General features: G+C 38.9%; 1 protein-coding gene across 2 annotated transcripts in view; it reads left to right on the forward strand.

Annotated features, from left to right (window-relative positions):
* Positions 1–390: 390 nt before the first annotated feature.
* Positions 391–21,909, forward strand: part of TNPO3 (transportin 3) — a 78,618-nt gene continuing 57,099 nt past the window's right edge. The window contains exons 1-2 of one of the 2 annotated variants that reach the window (XM_032401607.1): positions 782–864; positions 12,879–13,039. Coding sequence is in view for 1 of the 2 variants with exons in the window: in XM_032401606.1 (XP_032257497.1) it covers positions 745–864 (120 nt within the window). In the remaining variant the exon portion in view is untranslated. Of the gene's footprint in view, positions 865–12,878; positions 13,040–21,909 lie in introns of both variants that reach the window. The other variant, XM_032401606.1, reaches the window with a different exon arrangement.

Raw genomic sequence — 21,909 nt, forward strand, 5'->3', positions numbered from 1 at the left:
CATCCACCAAAGTCAGTACAGAAACCCTGTCTTCAGTCATCTTGGCATTTCCAGTACGGTGGACACTGCACGGACGGTTGAATTGAGGCGCCTTGTCCACGGGCGTCAGAAAGGATTCCCTGGATAGGAATGGAGAAGTCCGAAGGGGGTGGGAAAGACCTTGGACCCACTGCCAAGGAGAGAAGAGCAGCTCAGGTATGGAACACACTGGTCCTATTGCTCCAGTCGTACGCAAGTAACGGAGAGAACCACAACCAACTACCTCTTCCCAGCTCCTGGCTCGGCCGGGCCGCTTCCGGGAGGGGGCGGGGAGACAGGAGGAGGCGTGCCGGGAAGAAGGCCGTTTGCGCTGCACCGGGCGGAAGTGTGCCAAAGGTACCGGTGCTGCGACTTCCGGTCCGGGTTAACGCCGCTTAAGTACACTGCGTGGTTTGTGTGGTGCGGGGACAGACTTCTGAAGGCAATTCAGTGGGTGAAGAAGCGAGTATCGGCGTCTGAACTCAGAAGTCTGGAGTCTAGTGGGAGGATAGGAAAAAAAGCCGGGAACCCGAATACAATCTAACCTCTGTTTCCGAGGGGGCAACTTCCACGGGAACCCCTCTGCCCTGGTAACGGCCAAAGAGGAGATGGCGCCAGTCAGGGAGCGGCCGTGGCCGACACAGTGAGGAAGCTTGAAGGCGGAGCAACCGGAGAAGCCTCGGGAGAACAGCCAGAGCCGTCGCTGTCGCTACCACTGCCACCACCATGGAAGGGGCAAAGCCGACTTTGCAGCTCGTATACCAAGCAGTGCAGGCGCTTTACCACGACCCAGATCCCAGCGGAAAGGAGCGCGCCTCGTTTTGGCTTGGAGAGCTGCAGCGTTCGGTGAGGGGCCCAGAGAGGCCGTTCTGCGCCGCGGGGCAAGGGCGGGGTGGGACCTAGGCTCGAGCTGGATCCTGAGCCGGGCGGTTGGCCTCGTGAGATGCTCCTTAGGGAGGAGCTGCTGCCGCGGGGTGGGGCTGCGAGGCTACATTTATGCCGCTTTTCGGAAACTAGTCGCAGCTGGTCGGTCGCGAACTGGCCCTTTCCCCACCCCGTACAATCAGATTTGTAGGTCCTGTACTCGCTTGTGGTATCGATCTGGTCCTGTTTAAGTTTTACGCTTGCTACTTGCTTCTTAGGCCCTGCTTTCGCGTTTAGTCTTCCTTCAAATCCAGTCCCAGTCTCTCTTCATCTTCCACTTACGGATGCTTTATCCGTTCCTCTCGGTGTCCCAGTGTTCGCGTCTGGCAATTCCATCCCAGTCGTAGCCTTGCACCTCAGTGTGCCTTACTGATTTTTCATTAAGTAACAGTGATAGTTTGAATCTATTATTCTCGAAACTTCTCAGGTTTCTAGATTCTTTTACACGCGAATTTCCACCGTGTTTTGGAGTACAACGTGATGTAAAGAGAAAAATACCAGTTGAAAATCCTTGCAGTTAGTTCACATCTTGCTGCATATTTGTTCCCTAACCTTGTTTTTTTCCTTGACTTTAGGTTCTTTATAAGATACTGGTATCCATAGCTGCCTTGATTATTCCATATGACTGTGTGAACATCCAGTTAGGGGTTTAATTTCAACCTGTTAGACCTATTGTATTTCTGCATTCTTTGATTCACGTGTCTTAACTTCCCTCTAAATTTCATACTCACTTTTTCTGTGCTTTATTTCTATGTGTGTGTATACTTGGTGATCTTGCTGACTTTCTTATTTTTGCATTTTATATTCCCAAGCATATTTTTAAAGTTTACTCCTTCCCCTTTCTTTTTTAAAACTAATAACTGATACTTAAAGGTGCTCTGCCCTTCTAAATGAGACTCTGGGCTGCAGGTGCATAATAAATATTTAAAATTTTGCAACTTTGGCTTTAGATATTACATTTAAAAATTTGGGGGTCCCAAGTTCTGGATAAACTCATGGGAAAAGATAAAGGAATAAGACTCACTGTAGGCTACACAAGAAAATCATTCACATGTGCTCTTATTTAGTGTTTAGTTTTGGGGGAGTTATAAATCTGATACATCATACTAAAAGTCATCTCTTCCCTACTAAACTTGCTTTTTGTTTTGTGTATTTTAAAATAAATATTTGTGTGCTTACCCTGTACCAGCAACTGTGCTAGGCTTTGGTATATGCAAATGAACCAGACAAAAATCTCAGCTTGCCACATAATATATTTGTGATGACTAAATGAGTTAATATCTGCAAAAAGCTTAGAAAAGTTCTTAGAACCCAGAGTTTGAGATATGTTAGTAATTGTTATTTAAATGGTAGTCACTCTTCTTACTTTCCACTACTCTCTGTTACAACCTTACATTATCATCATTATTACTATTTACAGTAAGGGTCCCAACAGGAACAGATGGCACACTTGTAATAGAATAATTCAAGGAGGGCTTATTTTATAAAAGTATTGTTTATAAAGGTGCTGGTATAATGTGGTACCACAAGAGATAATGAAGTAACCCGTAGCCAGACTGATTAACATCCATAGGCAGGAAGGAATAGGAGAGGGAGTAGTTACTTGAACTCCGAAGGAAAGTGTGGAGTTGGCTGCCTTGAGAGGAGATGGGCTGGAGGAATAAATATATTGACCTTATTCCCCTAAACTCCTGGGATTCTTATTTGGGCAAACCCAAACAGAAGCTAGGGGACACCGGAACCTGTTGATATAGTCCATATAGGTCAGCATAGTGGGGCAAAAAGCAGTAGGGAAGGGTGGAAAAGTGGACCTAAAAACACATCATTTTTAGGCAACTTCAGCATCAGGATTCACAACTCAGCTGACATTTCAGCCCCTTAATTCCCTTACCTCCTTTTCTCAGCCTCGTGATCACACTGTCACATCTTGGATCTTTTCATTACTAAAAAGCCACCAACTCAAGTCACTAACTCAGCTACATGGTCACACAGTCACAACCTGAATCTTGTCATTATTAAAAAGTCACCAGCCTGGGGTGCCTGGCTGGCTCAGTTGGTAGAGTATGTGGCTCTTGATCTTGCAATCATGAGTTCAAGACCCATGTTGGTATAGAGCTTACTTAAAATAAAAGGGGGGGAGTGCCTGGCTGGCTCAGTTGGTTAAGCTCAGGTCTTTATCTCAGGGTGGTGAGTTTAAAACTCATGTTGGGCTCCACATTGGGCTCTACACTGGGTGTGGAGCCTACTTTAAAAAAAAGTCACCAGCCCCCCACATCACTAACTCAGATATCTGCTCTGATCACAACCCACTCTTCTAGTTTGCTGCTTAGGGATTCAAGTAACCTTATATAGTAGGCGTTTTTTGAAATCTATAATATTTGAAATTTTTTGAAATCTATAATTTTAATTTCTATCAAAATTAAAAAGTTATGGGGCACTTGGGTGGCTCAGTCGGTTAAGCGTCCAACTCTTGATTTTGGCTCAGGTCATGATCTCAGGATCGTGAGATCCTGCCCCTGCGTGGGGCTCTGCACTGGGCAGGGAGCCTGCTTAAGATTCTCTCTCTCCTAGCTCCCCGACCTCTTGCTCACATGCTCCCTCTCTCAATAAAAAAACAAAAACAAAAATCAACCACCCCCCAAAAATGTAGTGTTTTTTTTTTTTTTTTTTAAGATTTTATTTATTTGACAGAGAGAGACACAGCGAGAGAGGGAACACAAGCAGGGAGAGTGCGAGAGGGAGAAGCAGGCCTCCCGCGGAACAGGGAGCCTGATGCGGGGCTCGATCCCAGGACCCTGGGATCATGACCTGAGCTGAAGGCAGACGCTTAATGACTGAGCCACCCAGGCACCCCACGTAGTTGTATTTTTAAAACTTAAAATATTTTAAAATAAACTTTTAAAACTTTAAAAAGTTATAAAATGGAGATTTTACAAGAAAAAGTCCTAGGATGTAAAGAGCAGTTATGTTTAGACTTTCTTCTGTGAAAGATGAAGATTTGGGCTCCCTCCATCTTCTCTTCTGTTGCATCTCTCTAAACATAGTTATATCAGTTTTTGTTACATATACACAACACACATTGTGAACCACATAGCATGTATAACATGGTAATTTTTCCTTTTTTGTGCAACTTTTTTTTTTCTGGTGGTAGTCATTACCTTTTTCTTTCTTTCACATTTGCTTCATTTTCTGTATATCTGTAATAATTTGTTCAAAACCCTCTGTGAGTATGTAAATATCCTCTTAGTATGTTCAGATTGGTAATGTTTCCTTTTTTGGTAGAAGAAAACCTCTCCCTAGAGGGCTCTATCTTCCTGCTCGATCTGACCTTGTTATTCTCCAGGTCTGTTGCATAATTATTGTCCTGGGATCTCTATTTAAACCCTCCTAGGGAATTACATTCTCTTTCTTGTGTTAGATGCATTGAATCCTGGATCCCATGATCTTTTCTTGGATTACTCCCTTATTTGATGGCTAATTGAGAAGGGAACCTTTACCCCTTCTCTCTTATATTTCTGTTGGTCTTTTTTTCTTGGACCACTTTTATCCTGAGAGCAATCCTCTGCATATAAATGGGGCTGCCAGTGCAGGTGGGAGAATGAACCAGGGAATGGATCTTACCACTATGTATGTAGGCTTTATTTATTTATTTTTAAAGATTTTATTTATTTATTCATGAGAGAGAGAGAGAGAGGCAGAGGCAGAGGGAGAAGCAGGCTCCCCACGGAGCAGGGAGCCCCATGCGGGACTCAATCCCAGAACCCTGGGATCACGACTGGAGCCAAAGGTAGATGCTTAACCGACTGAGCCACCCGGGTGCCCCAGTATGTAGGCTTTAATTTAATCTATTTTCAGTATGATATTCTTGTCCTTAGGTGAGTCTATTGGCTAAGAGTGCAGAGTCCCTCTGTATCAGTCTTTCCAAAGTAAATCTTGAGTTTTCTGTGATGGTGGGAGGATAGTAGCCTGGCCACTGAGTCACGGGAAAGATCTCAGTCTAACTGCTTCTTACAGATTTTGAACCCACTCCTTTGTTTTTTGTTCCACCTGTGCATCTGCCTTCAAGTGTACCTTTTAATTCTTGTACTTGGTACTTTAAATTCACTGAGATTTTGCAACATGAATCATTTTGCCCCCTTGGCTTCCCCTTTCTCATCCTGTCCTTCCTCTGAAAAAGTTTCAACTTTTTTAGACCTGCTAAGACAGTTAACTCCTCCATAAGCATTCTAGTTTTCACAGTTTTGTTAACATCAGTCATGTTTCCATTCTTTTTGTCCTTGTGGAACACCCCTCCCCCATTTTAAAAAATCTCTTTACTCTGATTTTAGATTTTTGGAAGGGACCTATGGGCAAACAAATGTATTCAATCAGTTCAATCATGTTAAACAAATCCCTGAATTAGTTTTTGAATTTCATCAAAACCTTATTCAGTTGACTGGCTCCTATTGTTTCTTCATTAGGTCTTGTCTTTACTTCTCTCTAATTTGGATTACAAGGTCTATCATTCTAGTAATTTTCTTAAATATGCTGTACCATCAGCCCTTCACCTCTGATTTGGTATAACTTCAGCATAGGTGTAGCCAACTGCTTCTTCCTTCTCCTGTCAGGTCTAGGTGCTCTGCATCCATTTTCTGAATTCTTAGGAACCTTGATCTTTTGGTTATCCTGTCTCTCACTTGCATCTACAGACTCCCTCTTTACTGCGTCTTTCCCATCAGCATTCATACAGCTGTAGTATTTCCCATAGTAAGCAAATGGTTATGGTGGGGAGGGAGAAGGGAGGTGGTAGAGAATGCTTTCTCTGTCCAATTTTGTTATTTCTTTAATTCTTTCATACCTCTGTGGTTTTACTCTTTCCCTATCTTGTCTTCAAATGAAGAAACTAACCAATCTTTTCAAAGCCCAGCCTAAATTCTTTCTCCTTGAAGTCTTTTTTTTTTTTTTTTTTTTTTAAAGATTTTATTTATTTATTTGACAGAGAGAGACACAGCGAGAGAGGGAACACAAGCAGGGGGAGTGGAAGAGGGAGAAGCAGGCTTCCCACTGAGCAGGGAGCCCGATGCGGGGCTCGATCCCAGGACCCTGGGATCATGACCTGAGCCGAAGGCAGACGCTTAACGACTGAGCCACCCAGGCGCCCCTCTCCTTGAAGTCTTAACTGATTCTCTTCAAATGAAAATCATTCTGCCTCCACTGAACACCTAGAGCACTTTATATAATTGCATTTGTAATTTTTTTTTACCTTTTTGAAAATCTGTTTTGTTCCCCCTATTAGACTGTAGAATCATTTTATTTGTTTATATGATACAGTTGAGGGAATAATTTAATGGTTATTAAGAAAGCAGTGATCAAGGTGCCTGACACAAAGGTTCTTAAAAATGTGTGTTGAGGGGCACCTGGGTGGCGGCTTAGTAGGTTAAGCGTTTGACTCTTGGTTTCTGCTCAGGTCATGATCTCAGGGACCCACATCAGGCTCCACGCTCAGTGTGGAGTCTGCTTGTCCCTCTCCCTCTGTTCCTTCCCTTGCTCCTGCTCTCTCTCTCTCGCAGAAATAAATAAATAAAATCTTTAAAAACAAAAATGTGTGTTGAATGAATAGCTGCTTGTAGGCACCTCCGAAGGGATATTTGGATGTCTCAAATTTGTCTTTACCTATGGATTTCATTTATTTTTGCTGCCTCTCTCTACCATACCCATGGGTAATTGAAAATAATATTATTCAGCCTCCTATGATGTTCTGTTTTGAGTCTTTCCATCCTTATTTATTTATTTTTTAAAGATTTTATTTATTTGACAGAGAGCAGGAGAGCACAAGCAGTGGGAGTGGCAGAGGGAGAGGGAGAAGCAGGCAGGGAGCCCGATGCAGGGCTCGATCCTGGGATCGTGACTTGAGCCGAAGGGAGTTGCTTAACCAACTGAACCACCCAGGCGCCCCTCCATCCCCCCCCTTTTTTTTTTTTTAAACAACCTTTGTGAGGGGCACCTGGGTGTTCAATCAGTTAAGAGTCTGCCTTCAGTTCAGGTCATGATCTCAGGGTCCTGGTATCAGCCCAGCAGGGAGTCTGCTTCTCCCTCCCCCTTCCACTTGTGCTCTCTCTTGCTCTTTCTCAAATAAATAAATAAAATCTTTGAAAAAAACCACAACCTTTGTGAGATAAATTTATATTGCCCTCATTTTATTCTTTAAAAGACTTGCGTACAGGAAAGGAGAGGAACTTTTTGACTCAATGAGGCTTTCTCGAGGTAGTCACTAAGTACAGACTAAAAGTCTGTTCTAGTGTAGTAACAGGCATATAGTGTTTTAATTTCAAGTTTGTTGTTAAGGAAAGAATTTGCCTAGTTTGTTTGAAAACCATTTTGAAGAATACACATTTTTTTTTAATATATTTTATTTATTTCTTTGACAGAGACACAGCGAGAAAGGGAACACAAGCACAGGGAGTGGGGGAGGGAGCAGGGAGCCTGATGTGGGGCCCTATCCCCAGGACCCTGGGATCATGACCGGAGCTGAAGGCAGGCGCTTAACAACTGAGCCACCCAGGCACCCCAGAAGAATACACATTTTGAAAAAACGTATCACTTCCCTCTTAACTCTCACTTTACTAATCTTAAAGCCATTTAGTAGAATTCTAATGACCTGGTGACAATAGATTTGGTTTAAAGGTGTATAAGGTTTAGTCCATGCTATGAGTTAGCATCTTTTCTCTTTCTGTAGTATTTGTATAAAACAACCATTTGCCAAAGAATCTATATTCATTACTCTAAACTTTTTTTTTCCTGACAAAATTCTTGGAAACAACCTACAGCCATGGTTTTGATTTATGTGATAGGCAGATATCACTGATACCCAAAGTGTTTTAAAATAAAGCAAGTTATTTTGAGACAGATCTTAAAGGAAGCCTATCAGTGAACTGTTCTGAACACTTTGTCCACTTCTGGTAACCCAAATGAGTAGACGGTGTAGAAAGCAAGCAATAGAAGGAAAGACCGTCTCTTTATACAGCTAATGAATTATGCTACGCATTTCTTCTAAGTTTATAATTTAGATTATAAGGAGACTACTTTTATAGAGACAATCTGTGGGTCAGAGGTTAGCTCAAAAATTTTATAGTTCAGTCTGGAAACTGAAACGGAATGATGAAATCATAAAAAGTAATCAAATGAAATCATGCTCTGATGGACTAAGTTGACGTCATGTTTGGTTTGTCACATATCCTTGGGAATTTTCTTCTAAATATCCTATCAGGAAAGTCATGGATCATGGAATTTCAGCTTCAGATTTCTTTCTTAATAATTTTCCTCTCTGGAATTTCTTGATTCTTTAGCCTAGTTAAAAAAAAATCTAGGGTCTTTGGTTTTTCTTTTAGCAATTGCAGTTATTGACTTGACATATCTGAAAATCTGGGCTTTTTTTATGCTTATGCTTTCATCCTCCAGTTAAGTGACTCTTAAAACATGACATACTTTTGAAAGGAGAGCTTTCTAGAAAAGAGAAAATATTCATCTACAAATTTTGTGGATCAGTTAATTCAATGAACAGGACTACTGTATGCCTTGCATTGCTGGAAACTGGAAACACGTAAATGATAAAAACCAGAGACCTGTATTCCAGAGTTTAGCAATCTGGCTGTGTCATCTAATATGGTAGCCATTAGCCAGATGGCTATTGTGGCTACTTAAATTAATTAAAATTAAATAAAAGTTAAAATCAGTTCCTTATTTGCCACATTCCAAGTCTTGGACAGTGCAAATACAGACATTTCATGTCTTTGGTGTGTTGGAAACTATGAATGAGAATTTGTGATGGTATTTATGTTGGCATGGCAGTCTCTTAGCCAGTGGCATTCATCCATGTTTGGATTAGTTTATTTCTTGTCTTCCCAGGCCTTGGACCAGAGTTGGTAGTGCGATTCAGGATATAAAATTATCAGGGCAGTGCTGCATTTTCTAATTATAACACAGTTTTCTTCCAAAGCTTTCCAGATAGTTCATTTTTTTTTATGTTGATTGCACTGATGTCTATAAAGAAAATGGAAAATAGATTGCATAGATTTTTTTTTATTGTGGTAAAATATTCATAACATAAATAACCATTTTTAGGTATACAGTTCAGTGGCATTAGGTACATTCATGTCGTTGTGCAGCCATCATCCCCGCTGGTCTCTAGAACTTTTTCATCTTCCCAGACTAAAACTCTGTACCTATTAAATAATAACTCTCCATTCCCTCTTCTCTCCAGCCCCTGGCAGCACCATTCGACTTTTTGTCTCTATGAATTTGACTATTCCAGATACCTTGTATAAATAGAATCATATACTATTTGTACTTTTGTGTCTTGTTTATTTCACTTAGCATAATGTTTTTAAGGTTCATTCACGATCATTCCTTTTTTAAAATTGCAGTAAAATGTACATAACATAAAATTCACCATTTAACCATTTTAAAGTGTACAGATTAATGGGTTTAAGTACATTTATGTTGTTGTGCATCCATTATCACCATTCATCTCCAAACTTTTTCATCTTGTAAAACTGAAACTCTGCCTATTAAACATAGTTAACTCCCTATTTTTCCCTCCCCATCCCCCAGCCCCTAGCAACCTGGTTTCTATCTCTGTGAATTTCACTACTCTAGGTACCTCATATAAATGGAATCATACTGTATTTGAACTTTTGTGACTGGCTTATTCACATAGCATAATGTCCTCGGGGTTCATCTATGGTGTATCATTTGTCAGAATTTCATCCTCTTTTAAGGCTGAATAATAACGTATGTACCGCATTTTGTTTATCCACTCATCTATCAATGAACACTTGGGTTGCTTCTACCTTTTGGCTGTTGCAGATAATGCTGTTATGAGCATGGGTATACAAATACCTTTTGGAGGCCCTGCTTTCAATTCTTCTGAGTATCCAGAAAGGGAATTGCTGGTTATATGGTAATGCTGCTTGTTTTTTTTTTGTTTTAAGGAACTGCCATACTGTTTTCCAGATTTTATAGAATTTTAAGCTCTGTTGAACTTGAAAACAAATTTAATTCATAGGAAGTTGAGATTGCTCAGATTACCTCTCTTGTATTTTTCTAGCTTGTACCCTGGTACTGAAGTAACTACCAGAGAGTGTTTTACTGCTGTACAGCTGAAGTCTCAGATAGGAGCTTTATTTCTTGTTACTGGAAGTTCATAGTGCTGCTAAAGGGCAAAATATTGGAGTGTTTGGCGTGCAGAAGTCCTTAAAAATACTGACTTAATTTTCCTTTCTGGTAGAGTTTCCAAAATGACAATATTATGAAACACGTGGTTTTTTTCTTTTGGTGAGAAATTTTCTGTTAATGGAGTTTTCATTATGTATTTTACTTATTTTTTCTCAAGCCCATAGCACAGTTCTTTTCAATTTTTCCTCTGTATTCATTGTTTTCTTGTATTTTCTGTTTCAGCCATGTATAACACTATTTAAATGGCCCCAGAACAGAAGAAAGTACTTAGAATTAGACCTGAAAATATACATGTTTTTTACATAAGGTTTCAGAGTTTTCTAACACTTCGATGCCTTTTTTTTTTTTTTTACAACACTTTAAGCTAGACATTTAACATTCCTGTAAGACTGAAAACTTGAATCTTCAGCACAGTGTTAACATATGCTTAATATGTCTGAGAATATTCTCATTCTTCTGGTTTGTATGAGTTGTTGTAAAACTTGGCTCAGATGGGCAGGAATAGAGACCAGTGATTAAAGGAAATACGTTTTCTATATTTTTGGCTTTTAGGAAGTACTTACCTTGGCTTTGTTTCAAATGGTTTCAAGGTTGGCATTTTCTGCTTTTAAAATAGGACTGCCTAGTATAATTAGTAAGGCCCACAGCAAGCAAAGTGATTACCAAGGAATGCATGCTTCAGTCACTCCCAAACAAAGTTGATTTTATGGATCCAGATTTATTTATCTTTTTTCAGGGCCATTCTTGAGGTTCACGTTCACCTACTTAGGTTATTGAGGATTTTAAATTTGGATAGGGATTTTTTACACTTGTCATGAAAATATTTTGGCAGGATTTCTCAGTACCATATTATGCGTGACTGACAGTCATAAATTTGAGCCAAATTTCATTTGACAGAGTTCATTAGGACTTAGGATTGTTCGAAAATGCTTGTCCCAGAAACGTGGGGATCTCATCAGAAACTGAGGCGGCCCCAGGATTCAGTGCTGTCATTTGGTCTTACTGATTGCTTTCATTGGAATCAAGATAGAACAGTGCATGTGGGTGCTGCAGTCTGAAAGTTGACTTGAAGAGTGTTTGGAAATTTCTCGTGGAGTTTGAATAGCTTAATGATCTTTTATTTTATTTTATTTTATTTTTAAAGATTTTTATTTATTTATTTGAGAGAGACAGAATGAGAGACAGAGAGCATGAGAGGGAGGAGGGTCAGAGGGAGAAGCAGACTCCCTGCCGAGCAGGGAGCCCGATGCGGGACTCGATCCCGGGACTCCAGTATCATGACCTGAGCCGAAGGCAGTCGCTTAACCAACTGAGCCACCCAGGCGCCCCGCTTAATGATCTTTTAAAGAATTATTTTTAGCTAGGAATCTCTACCCTCCTGTAAGGGAAATAGTATCTCCCTTTTAATTATTTATTCAATTATTATGGAGATGGCTGTGAAAATGTTTAAGTTGGCTGAATTTGTCTCTATAAAGGAGCCTTTTTGCTTCTAGAAAAGTTATTTAATGCACACAAGAGTATTCTGTGGGTATGGGAGCCTGCTGGGGGCTTTTTATGACTGTTTTTCATTTACACTCTGCTTTTGGAGATGGGTGTTATTTACTTATCACTGCTGTGGTGAAAGTTTTAGCTAAGTTCATTTCATCATGGTTTCTGTATTTCAGGCCATCTTACAAAACAAGTTATTTTGAAAAATATCATTTTTAGATAGTAATGGTTATCTTTTAGGCTCCATAGTTTATGTTTTTCTTAATATTCCTTCAAACCATTTTCTTTCCCTAAGAAAACCATCAGAAAGTAACTCGTGACAGAACTAGCAGTTTGTCCTAAATTTGTAAAATTCTCATGAAAGATTAGATACAAAGACTTAAGATAGTTGACCAAATTAAAAAGTTACTTTCTCTGTTTCAGGTAAATTAGACTTACTCTTTTTTTAATCTCTCTCATGGGAATGATTTTTTTTCTTGATCTGGGAAATTCTCGTTTTCTAGCTCTTTACCACATTGTTATAGGGTATATGTCTAAAGCTTTTGTTCTTGGACTGATAGTTTTTCGGGGGGTTTTGTTTTATTCTTTTTACTCTACTCTGTCTTAGTCTCTTCCCCCAATATACTGTAAATCTTTAAAAGTCTTTATTTAATAAATATATCATTCATTAATTGAAATGCTTAAAAAAGTACAGCAACCTGATACTTTTATGTTACTTTTCAAATTTCACTGAAATATTTGTATTTCCAGAACCTCATTTTCTATTTGCCAGAGCTCTTCTGTCCTCAGTGAAGTATTTTAAGTAATTCTGCTTAATTTGAGCAGTTTTTTGTAGGATTAACTAGCAGCTTTAATCCGCTTCCAATTCTTGGCAGCTAATGAATCCTTAGGCTCCTGTCTGGGTGTGTGCTTGCTTTGTTGACAGCCTGCCTGCTCAGTGATTTTAGGTTGATTCGGCAGTTTTAGAACTGTTGGTGTAGAAGTGAGTCTTGGAGCAACAGAGCACCATTAAAGAAAAAGAAAGGGCAAGTACTTTTAGGATCTGCTGTGAAGTATAATGAAAGACTTAGAGTATGTTAGTGAAAGGATTGCTGGGCCATAGCCTGCTTCATATTCATCACATAGTCATGGAAATATCTTTTGAAAAGACTGATGTAAAGGCCTGTTCTGCTACTGCTTTGTGAAATGGAAGATTGGAATTAGATGCTTAAATGGAAAATGTTCTCTTGTTGCAGCCTCTTTGAAATGTGCTGCTGGTGGGAGCTGCAGCTTCCTCCTGCTGACTCTGAGCCCCAGGCTTCGGTTGAGATGGTCCTTTCAGAAATGTGGAGCTTAGTCCAAGCCTGGATTTCAGTGGGTAGCACCTGGCATCTGTGGCTAGAAAGTCCTATGAAGTGTAAGTGCTTTATTCTCTCCTTGTCAAGAATCCCTTTTCCTTCCTTATCTTCCTTCTGTCTGCAACTCAGCAGAGGGCAAGTACAATGAGCAATATACTGTAGTGTCTAGGGTATCAGGATTTGGTTGCATTTTCTTTATGATTCAGTGACCAAAACAAGATTATTTGTTTTTGGATGTCAACAATTCTTAAACTGTCCTAGAATTCAAAATAAAGTGTTAAATTATGACCCCTTAATATATAGTACTGACAGTATCATCCCAAGTAAGTTTTCATTGACAGTCTGCTTAGCAGCTGTGATATTTAAGTTTGCCAGGTTTCTTTAGAGATCACTCTGTATTTTATTCTTACTCTAAAAGACAAGTATTTGAAAAGAGAGGCACATTAGACCAGTGGGTGAGGTAGCATCAAGATAAATAAGGATGGTTAAAATGAGAGGACAGCTGTTTCCCTTTGGTTCTACCTGTTTGGGAATTTTCTGAAGACCAGTTTCTCCTAGAAGTGTCCTAGGAAATTCAGCTTTTAGTTTAGTTACAAAACAACAAAAACCTAGATAATTACATAATGAGCATTAAAAGATACAAGTTTTATAGGTGATTTAGTTGCTTGGAGTTAAGTGCTGTTCTCTTTTTTCCTATTTCAGAAATACTGGTAATATTTTAAAGTAAGCTCATTCCAGAAGATTCCTGTTTTAGGGAGATTTTAAGGTTCTCTTCACTGAAATTTTTCTGAAAAATCTAAATCTTCAGATTTTAGCTAGGAAATTATTGAGCTTCTTCTCATTGCTAAAACAAAATCTATATTTAAAATAAAACAGAACCAAGGCTCCATCTGTGCAAGGCATGTGAGGTTCTACAAATGAGGATTCTGAATGAAAAATGTCTCATCCTCTCGGCCTTTGTTTTCTTTATCTGTAAAGAACTGATTTGCTTATTCTCTCTTGCCCTTTCGCAGTACATTTTGGATTCTGTTCTTAGAGCTGATTCCCAATCCTTAAGTATTTAGCTATGTAGTAGAAGGATGAGCTTTTCATGATTGGGAAAGCAAAGAGGTGTTACAGACTTAGGAGATGATAGTATCTTGTCATTTTGCTTCATATTTAGTAATTTAATAAATACTTTATTTAAGTAATTCTTATGGCCAAAGGATTTTGTGAGATGTAGACAGTAGTTAAAATTGTTCTTTACCTTTGAAGAGCTTTACCTTTGAAGAGCTCACAGTCTATTAGAAAAGATGAATGAAGCCCTGAGTAATTATAGTACAAAGTTCTACGGTTGAGCTGTCATAGAGCCAATATAAAAAGATTCCTGCCTCCAATTTTTCTTGTTATCTCTGTGTTTCAGGAGTTTGAATATGATGTGTTTAGTGGTTATTTGTGTGGGGGAGTGGAGGACAGGAATGTTCTCTGTTGCCCCAGTCTACCATAGTCTCAGCTCCAGGGCTGCTGTTCTCAGTGGTGGGGTGTTCTCAGTGGTGGGGCTTTCTCAGTGACCCTGATCTCACCTATGGCATTCTTGCTTTGCCTTGCATCTGGCAGGTCTTGTGCAGGATACTTTTATTTGCCCTTCTGTTGGTCTGTAACAGCAATAGGTCTTCACCTGTGCCGTGAGGGTGACAAGATTTGCTGCCCCCACACAGCTTGAGGCTTTTGTTCAGTAAGGGAGAGGATCTAGTCAGCTTGTTGTGCCTTCTGTGCCCTTGAGGGTTCCTGTCCAGGATCATCCTACCCAAAGGAGTTTTTCTCTGGTCTTTTGCCCTATCTCCGATCTTTGTCCTGAGTATTTGGGGGAGGTTTGTGGAGAAGAGCCTGTAGGTGGTTGTGAACTCCCCTTGTGTCTATGAATCCCAGAGGTTTTACATGTTCATGCTAGTCCATACTCAGACTTTATCAGTTTGTTCATAATTTTAGCAGTATTTTTATTAATTGGTTATGTTGTGCCCTGTGTCTTTTCCTCATTTGTTATGCCACAGATGAACCAGTACTTGCCTCCTGTCTCCTTGGAGGTCTGTCTTTAGATTTCAGTCTACTTGGTTGCCCTGGGACCTGAGCTTTCTGATGCATTTTAAGAAGTTATTTTGTCATTTATTTGTTTTTGTTTATTGTTAACTCAAAAGCAGTGTTCTTTCTGACTTGCTACATCTTAGATAGATGTAGAACTCCTCTCAGGTATTTTTTTTTTTTAAAGATTTTATTTACTGTCAGAGAGAGAGAGCGTGGGCACGCCCACACACACAAGCAGGGGGAGCGGCAGGCAGAGGGAGAAGCAGGTCCCCACTGAGCAGGGAGCCTGATGTGGGACTCGATCCCAGCCAGGACCCTGGGATCATGACCTGAGCCAAAGGCAGACACTTAACCAGTTGAGCCACCCAGGCGTCTCTCCTCTCAGGTATTTTTATTCATATGTTTTAAACCCCACAAGATGATATTACTTTATATAATCAGCGTCCATAAAGATTTACTCACATCCTTAACCTTTCCATTACTCTTCATTTCTTCCTATTTACATGTTTCCATCCAGAATTATTTTCCTGTTCCATGAAGAACACCCTTTAGTATTTTCTTCTTTTTGGGTATGTTGGTTATAAACTGTCTTCTTCTCTTTTACTATTATTTAAAAATTTTTTTGTTTATTTATCTTATTTAGTTAGTAAGTAAGTAAGCAAAGCAGCAAACAAGCAAATAAGCAAGCAAGCACTAGACCCAGTGTGTGGCTTGAACTCATAACCCCAGGATGAAAAGCCAGGTGGTCTACCAACTGAGTCAGCCATGCACCCCTTTCTTTAGGGTCTTAAATGTCTTATTTTGTTACATTTTGGAAGGGTTTTTTGTTGGTATAAAATAACTGATTGGTAGTTATTTTCCTTCAGTACTTTGAAGATACTGGTTCCTGTTGTTAATGTTGACAAGCCAGCTATCAATCTAATTGTTGTTCTTTTAAAGGTAATATATCTTCTTTTCTCTTTTCTCTGTCCTTTAGATTTTCCTCTTTGGCCTTTTTTTTTTTTTTTTTTTTTTAAGATTTATTAATTTATTTGAGAGAGAGCACGTGAGGGTACAGAGAGAGTCTTAACCAGATTCTGCACTGAGCGCTGAGCCCAATGCAGGGCTCGATCTCATGACCTGGAGATCATTACCTGAGCCGAAACCAAGAGTTGGGACGTTTAACCGACTGCACCACCCAGGCGCGCCTCCTCTTTGGCTTCTTGACAGTGTTATTATGATGTGCCTAGGTCTGGTTTTTCTGTCCTTAGGGTTTATAGAGCTTCTTAAGTCTGTGGGTGGTGTGTTTTACCACTTTGGAAATTTCTCAGCCATTATCTGTAGTGCTTCTGCCCCATTTTTTCTTTTCCTTCTAGGATTTCAGTTATATGTATGTTAAAGTTTTTCACTGTGTCCCACATGTCACTCGGATTCTTCCCATTCTTTCCCTTCTGTCTCTTTTGATTTTGTGCTTCGGTCTTGTTATTTTCTCTTGATTTGTTTCTAGCATAGTAATCTTTTCTTCAGTTGTCTAATTTGCAGTTTTAACCCTTCCATTTGGTTATTAATTTTGGTTACTGTATTTTTCAGTTTTAGAATTTCCATTTGATTCTTTTTTATAGATTACATTTCTTAATGGACGTTCTCCAGTTTGTCTTCTAATTCCTTAAATATATTAATCAGCTACTTAATTTTTTCCCAACTGTTTGAAAAGTTCATAACTTGAAAGGACTGTAGCGTGAACAGTGATAACCCTTCTCAATTTGACAGTGTTCCATTTGCTTCTCTCTGTCTTTCTCTTTCTGTCCTTCTCTGAGTGTATTTTTTTTTAACCTTTTGGAAGTAAATTGAAGACCTTTTAATGCTGTACCCCTAAACACTGACATATTTCTTGTAAGAACAAGGACATTTTTCTAAACTAAAACCATTGTTACTCTAGAAATATAACTTTGGCATAATGGTATTATCTAATACACAGCCTATATTCACATTTCCCAATAGCTTTTATTTTTTATTTTTCCTAATCCAGGATCCATTTAAGGAAATGCATTGCTTATAGTTGGTCTTTTTAGTTCTTCAGGGTATTTTTGTTTTTCTTTTATGATAGTGACATTAAAAAACAAATCTAGGCCCATGTTTGTTTTTAATATGCCCCGCTATTTGGATTTGTCTCATCATTTTCTCCTGATTTCATTCAGGTAAAACATTTTTTGGAGGAATACTACATGGTTGATAATTTGTTGTTTCCAGTGAAACACATCAGGAGTAGTATAAAAATTTGTTCCAGGCGCCTGGGTGGCTCAGTCGTTAAGCATCTGCCTTCGGCTCAGGTCATGATCCCAGGGTCCTGGGATTGAGCCCCACTTCGGGCTCCCTGCTCTGCGGGAAGCCTGCTTCTCCCTCTCCCCGTGCTTGTGTTCCTGCTCTCTCTATCTCTCTCTCTCTCAAATAAATAAAATCTTAAAAAAAAAAAAATTTGTTCCATTATTGGTGATGTTAAGTTTTGTCACTTCAGTTAAGACATCATAGTTGTTTTAGTCCTCATTCCATTATCTAGGTACATTATTTTCTGTTGTCTGTTTCTTTTCCCTTTGTTATTGTTACTTAGTCTTGCTTTTGTTTGATACTGAATATATTATGAAAAGTTGAAGGGATAATAAATGTTTTCCTCGTGACATGATTTCTTTTGCTTCTGGCAGGTCTTTATAATAGGACCAAATCCCTTTAATCTAAGAAGAGATTGAGCAGATTCTAAACTGTGTTTCTTTCTTTCATTTGGTGATAAAATACACATAACATAAAATTTACCATTTTTAACTATTTTATTTATTTTTAAAGATTTATTTATTTGAGAGGGAGAGAGCGTGCGCATGTGCGCATGGGGAGGGGCATAAGGAGAAGTGGAGAGAAACTTTAGTAGACTCCTCGCCGAGCTTGGAGCCTGATGTGGGGCTCAATCCCAGGACCTTGAGATGACCTGAGCCGAAACCAAGAATCAGTTGCTCAACTGACTGCACCACCCAGGGACCCCCATTTTAGCTATTTTAAAGTGTACATTTAGTGGCATTAAATACATTCACATTAATGTAGCACCATTACTTTTTTTTTTTTTTTTATATATGACAGAGAGAGACAGCGAGAGAGGGAACACAAGCAGGGGGAGTGGGAGAGGGAGAAGCAGTCTTCCCTCAGAGTAGGGAACCCAACGCGGGCCTCGATCCCAGAACCCTGGGATCACGGCCTGAGCTGAAGGCAGATGCTTAACGACTGAGCCACCCAAGCGCCCCAAGTGTACCACCATTACCACAGTGCATCTCCAGAACTTTGCATCTTCAACTGAAACTCTGTACCCATCAAACAGTAACTCTCCCCATTATCCTCTCCCTTCAGTGCCTGGCAATCAAAATTCTAACTTTGTCTCTATGAATCTGACTACTCTCGGTACTTCATATTAGTAGAATCATGCAGTATTTGTCCTTTTGTGTCTGGTTTATTTCACTTAGTAAAATGTCCTCAAGGTTCATCCATGTTATAGCATGTAATGGTACTTCTTAAGGCTGAATAATAATCATTGTATGTGTATACCACATTTTGTTTATCCATTCATCTTTCAGTTAGCATTTGAGTTGTTTTCAACCTTTGGCTATTTTGAAATACGCTGCTATGAATGTTGGTGTATATAAATATCTGAGTCCCTACTTTCCATTGTTTTGGGCATATACTCAGAAGCAGAATTGCTGGATTACACGGTAATTTTATTTTTAATTTTTTGAGGCTCAGATGATTAACACTTAACTATCTGAGCCACCCAGGTGCCCCATGTTGTGTAGTTTTCAGTGTACAAGTCTTTTTGCTTCCTTACTTTATTCCTGAGTAGATTCTGTTCTTTTTTTGATGCTATTGTAAATGCAATTGTTTTCTTAATTTCCTTTTCAAATTGTTCATTGTTAATGTATAAAAACTGTTCATGTTTAATATATAAAAACTGATTTGGGGTGTTGATTTTGTATTTTGCAACTTTCCTGAATTCATCTATTAATTCTAATAGGTTTTTTGGGAATCTTTAGGGTTTTCTACATATAAGATCATGTCATATGTAAGTAACCATCATTTTACCCCTTCCTGTCCAATTTGAATGCCTTTTCTTTTTCTTGCTTAATTGCTTTGGCTGGAACTTCCAATAAGAACTTCCAATGCTGTGTTGAATTTAAGTGGCAAAAGTGGGCATCCTTGTCTTGTTGCTGATCTTCAGAGTTTTGAAAACCTGCCAGTGACCATTGAGTAAGATGTTCATTGTGGGTTTTTCATGTATGGTCTTTTTTATGTTGAGATAGTTTTCTTCTTTTCCTAGTTTGTTGAGTGTCATGAAAGGGTGTTACATTTTGCCAAATGCTTTTTCTGCATCAATTGAAATGTTAGTCTTTTTTTCCCCTTCATTCTTTTAACATATGGTATATTACACTTTTACATTTTTTTATGTTGAACCACCCTTGCATTCCATGAATAAATCTGACTTGGTCATGGTGTATAATCCTTTAATGTACTGTTGAATTCGGTTTGCTAGCATGTTATTGAGGGGTTTTTTCATCAATATTTAAATTGGTCTGAAGTTTTCTTGTGTCTTTGGCTTTGGTATCAGAGTAGTTTTGGTTTCATAGAATAAATTAGGAAGCATTCTCTCCTCCTCTTCAGTTTTTTGGAAGAGTTTGAGAAAAAATTGGTCTTTAAATGTTTGGTAGAAAACACCAGTAAAGCCATCTGGTCCTGGGCTTTTCTTTATTGGGAGGTTTTGATTCAATATTTTTACTAGTTATAGCAATATAGTCTATTTAGATTTTCTATTTCTTCTTGATTCAGTCTTGGTACATTGTATGTTTCTGTCTGCCCATTTCATCTACAGTATCCAATTTGTTGGTATACTGTTGTTCATAGTATTTCTTATAATCTTTTTTTATTCTGTAAAATTGATAGTAAGTCCTCACTTTCATTTCTTTCTTAGTTAATATAGCTAAAGGTTTGGCTTTTTTTTTTTTTTTTATCTTTTCAAAGAATCAAATTTTTGTTTTTCTGTTCTCTATTTTATTTATCTTTGCTCCAGTTTTTATTATTTTCTTCCTTGTGCTAGCTTTGGGTTTAGTTTGTTCTTTTTCCTGCAAATTGCCAGCTGCATCCGAAGGTTTGATGAGACACAAGTTTGATCCTCTTGTCATTGTGGTATCCTGTTCTTTTGTCAGGATGCACATAATATTTGGTTGGTTGTTCTCATGATCTGTGAAACAAATTACCTTAAAACAAAAATTGTTTTGGGGGTACTCAGCTGGCTCAGTCAGTAGAGCATGTGACTCTTGATCTCAAGATTGTGAGTTCAAGCCCCACATTGAGCATGGAGCCTACTTAAAAAAAATTTTTAAAAACAAGAATCACTTCATTGTATCTCACAATTTTGTAGGTCACATATTTGAGCAGGACTCTGTGGATTCTAATTCTGCTCCATGAAGTTTGGTGGATGGGCTGGTCTGGAGGTTCTAAGATGGCTTCATTTTCATGACTGACACTGATAGAAATGGCTGGAAGGCTGGACTTATCCGGGCTCCTCTTGCTTTCCATGTAGTCTTAGGTTTCTTTACATTGTCTCTCCAGTAGAGAACTCTGAGGTTTGTTTGTTTTTTTTTTTTTTAAGATTTTATTTATTTATTTATTTGACAGAGAGAAACACAGCGAGTGAGGGATCACAAGCAGGGGGAGTGGGAGAGGGAGAAGTAGGCTTCCTGCTGAGCGATGATGCGGGCTTGATCCCAGGACCCTGGGATCATGACCTGAGCCAAAGGCAGACACTTAACAACAGAGCCACCCAGGCGCCCCCCTGTTTCTTTTTAAAGCTCACCCACTAATTTTATCCCCTATTCATGAACATTGCCTGTAGCAATTATTACTGTGGTGTTGAAATAGTAATTGTCTATTTTTCTCATTCCTTCTTACCTTTATTAACTAAGCATTCTTCTGTAAAAATGATGTTTTATACCTTACAAATAACTTCGCACTTACTTATTTGGTCATTGTTCACATCAGTATGGACTCACGGCATTTGCTTTATTTTTGAGTTTATAATCCAATACTATCATAATCCATTTTCTTACACTAGGTTTTTTATCTTTGGCCATTGAGCTCTTTCAGGTTGGCTTCTATGTCCTTTGGACTTTAGACTGGTTTTTTGTTGTTGTTGTTGTTTTAGATTCAGCAATTGTTTAATGTTATCGTGTCCAATTTATTTAGATGGATAGCCAATATCTCTGTGTTTTTCTGGTAGACTAGTTTTTAAAATGTTTTTCTGGTCTGCTTTCCTTGTAGAGATGTTATTCTGCTCATTATTTTCTTTTTCCCCCTATATCTATATATGGCATTTGGCTTCAATTGCTTATTTTTTTATGAAATTAGTCTTTCTGAACTTTTGGAGGCATGGCTAAGGGTAGTATTTTCATCTTCAAAGAACTTCCTTTTCTGTTGTTTTCTTTTTTTTTTCTTTTTTTTTTTTTAAAGATTTTATTTATTTATTTGACAGAGAGAGACACAGCGAGAGAGGGAACACAAGCAGGGGGAGTGGGAGAGGGAGAAGTAGGCTTCCCGCGGAGCAGGGAGCCCGATGCGGGGCTCGATCCCAGGACCCTGGGATCATGACCTGAGCCGAAGGCAGACGCTTAACGACTGAGCCACCCAGGCGCCCCCTTTTCTGTTGTTTTCTGATAGTATTTACAAATGTGATTTGATTTCTAAGATTTCCAGTTTTGTTACCTTCTCCTTTTCTTCTTTTGTCTCTATTTTACTTATCCTGTATAATATTGATTCTGTTCACAGCATTCTATCTTCAGTTTTGAGTCCTGTCCTTCCATTT

The sequence above is a fragment of the Phoca vitulina genome, unplaced genomic scaffold, assembly GCF_004348235.1.
Source record: "Phoca vitulina isolate PV1807 unplaced genomic scaffold, GSC_HSeal_1.0 scaffold4, whole genome shotgun sequence".
NCBI lineage: Eukaryota > Metazoa > Chordata > Mammalia > Carnivora > Phocidae > Phoca > Phoca vitulina.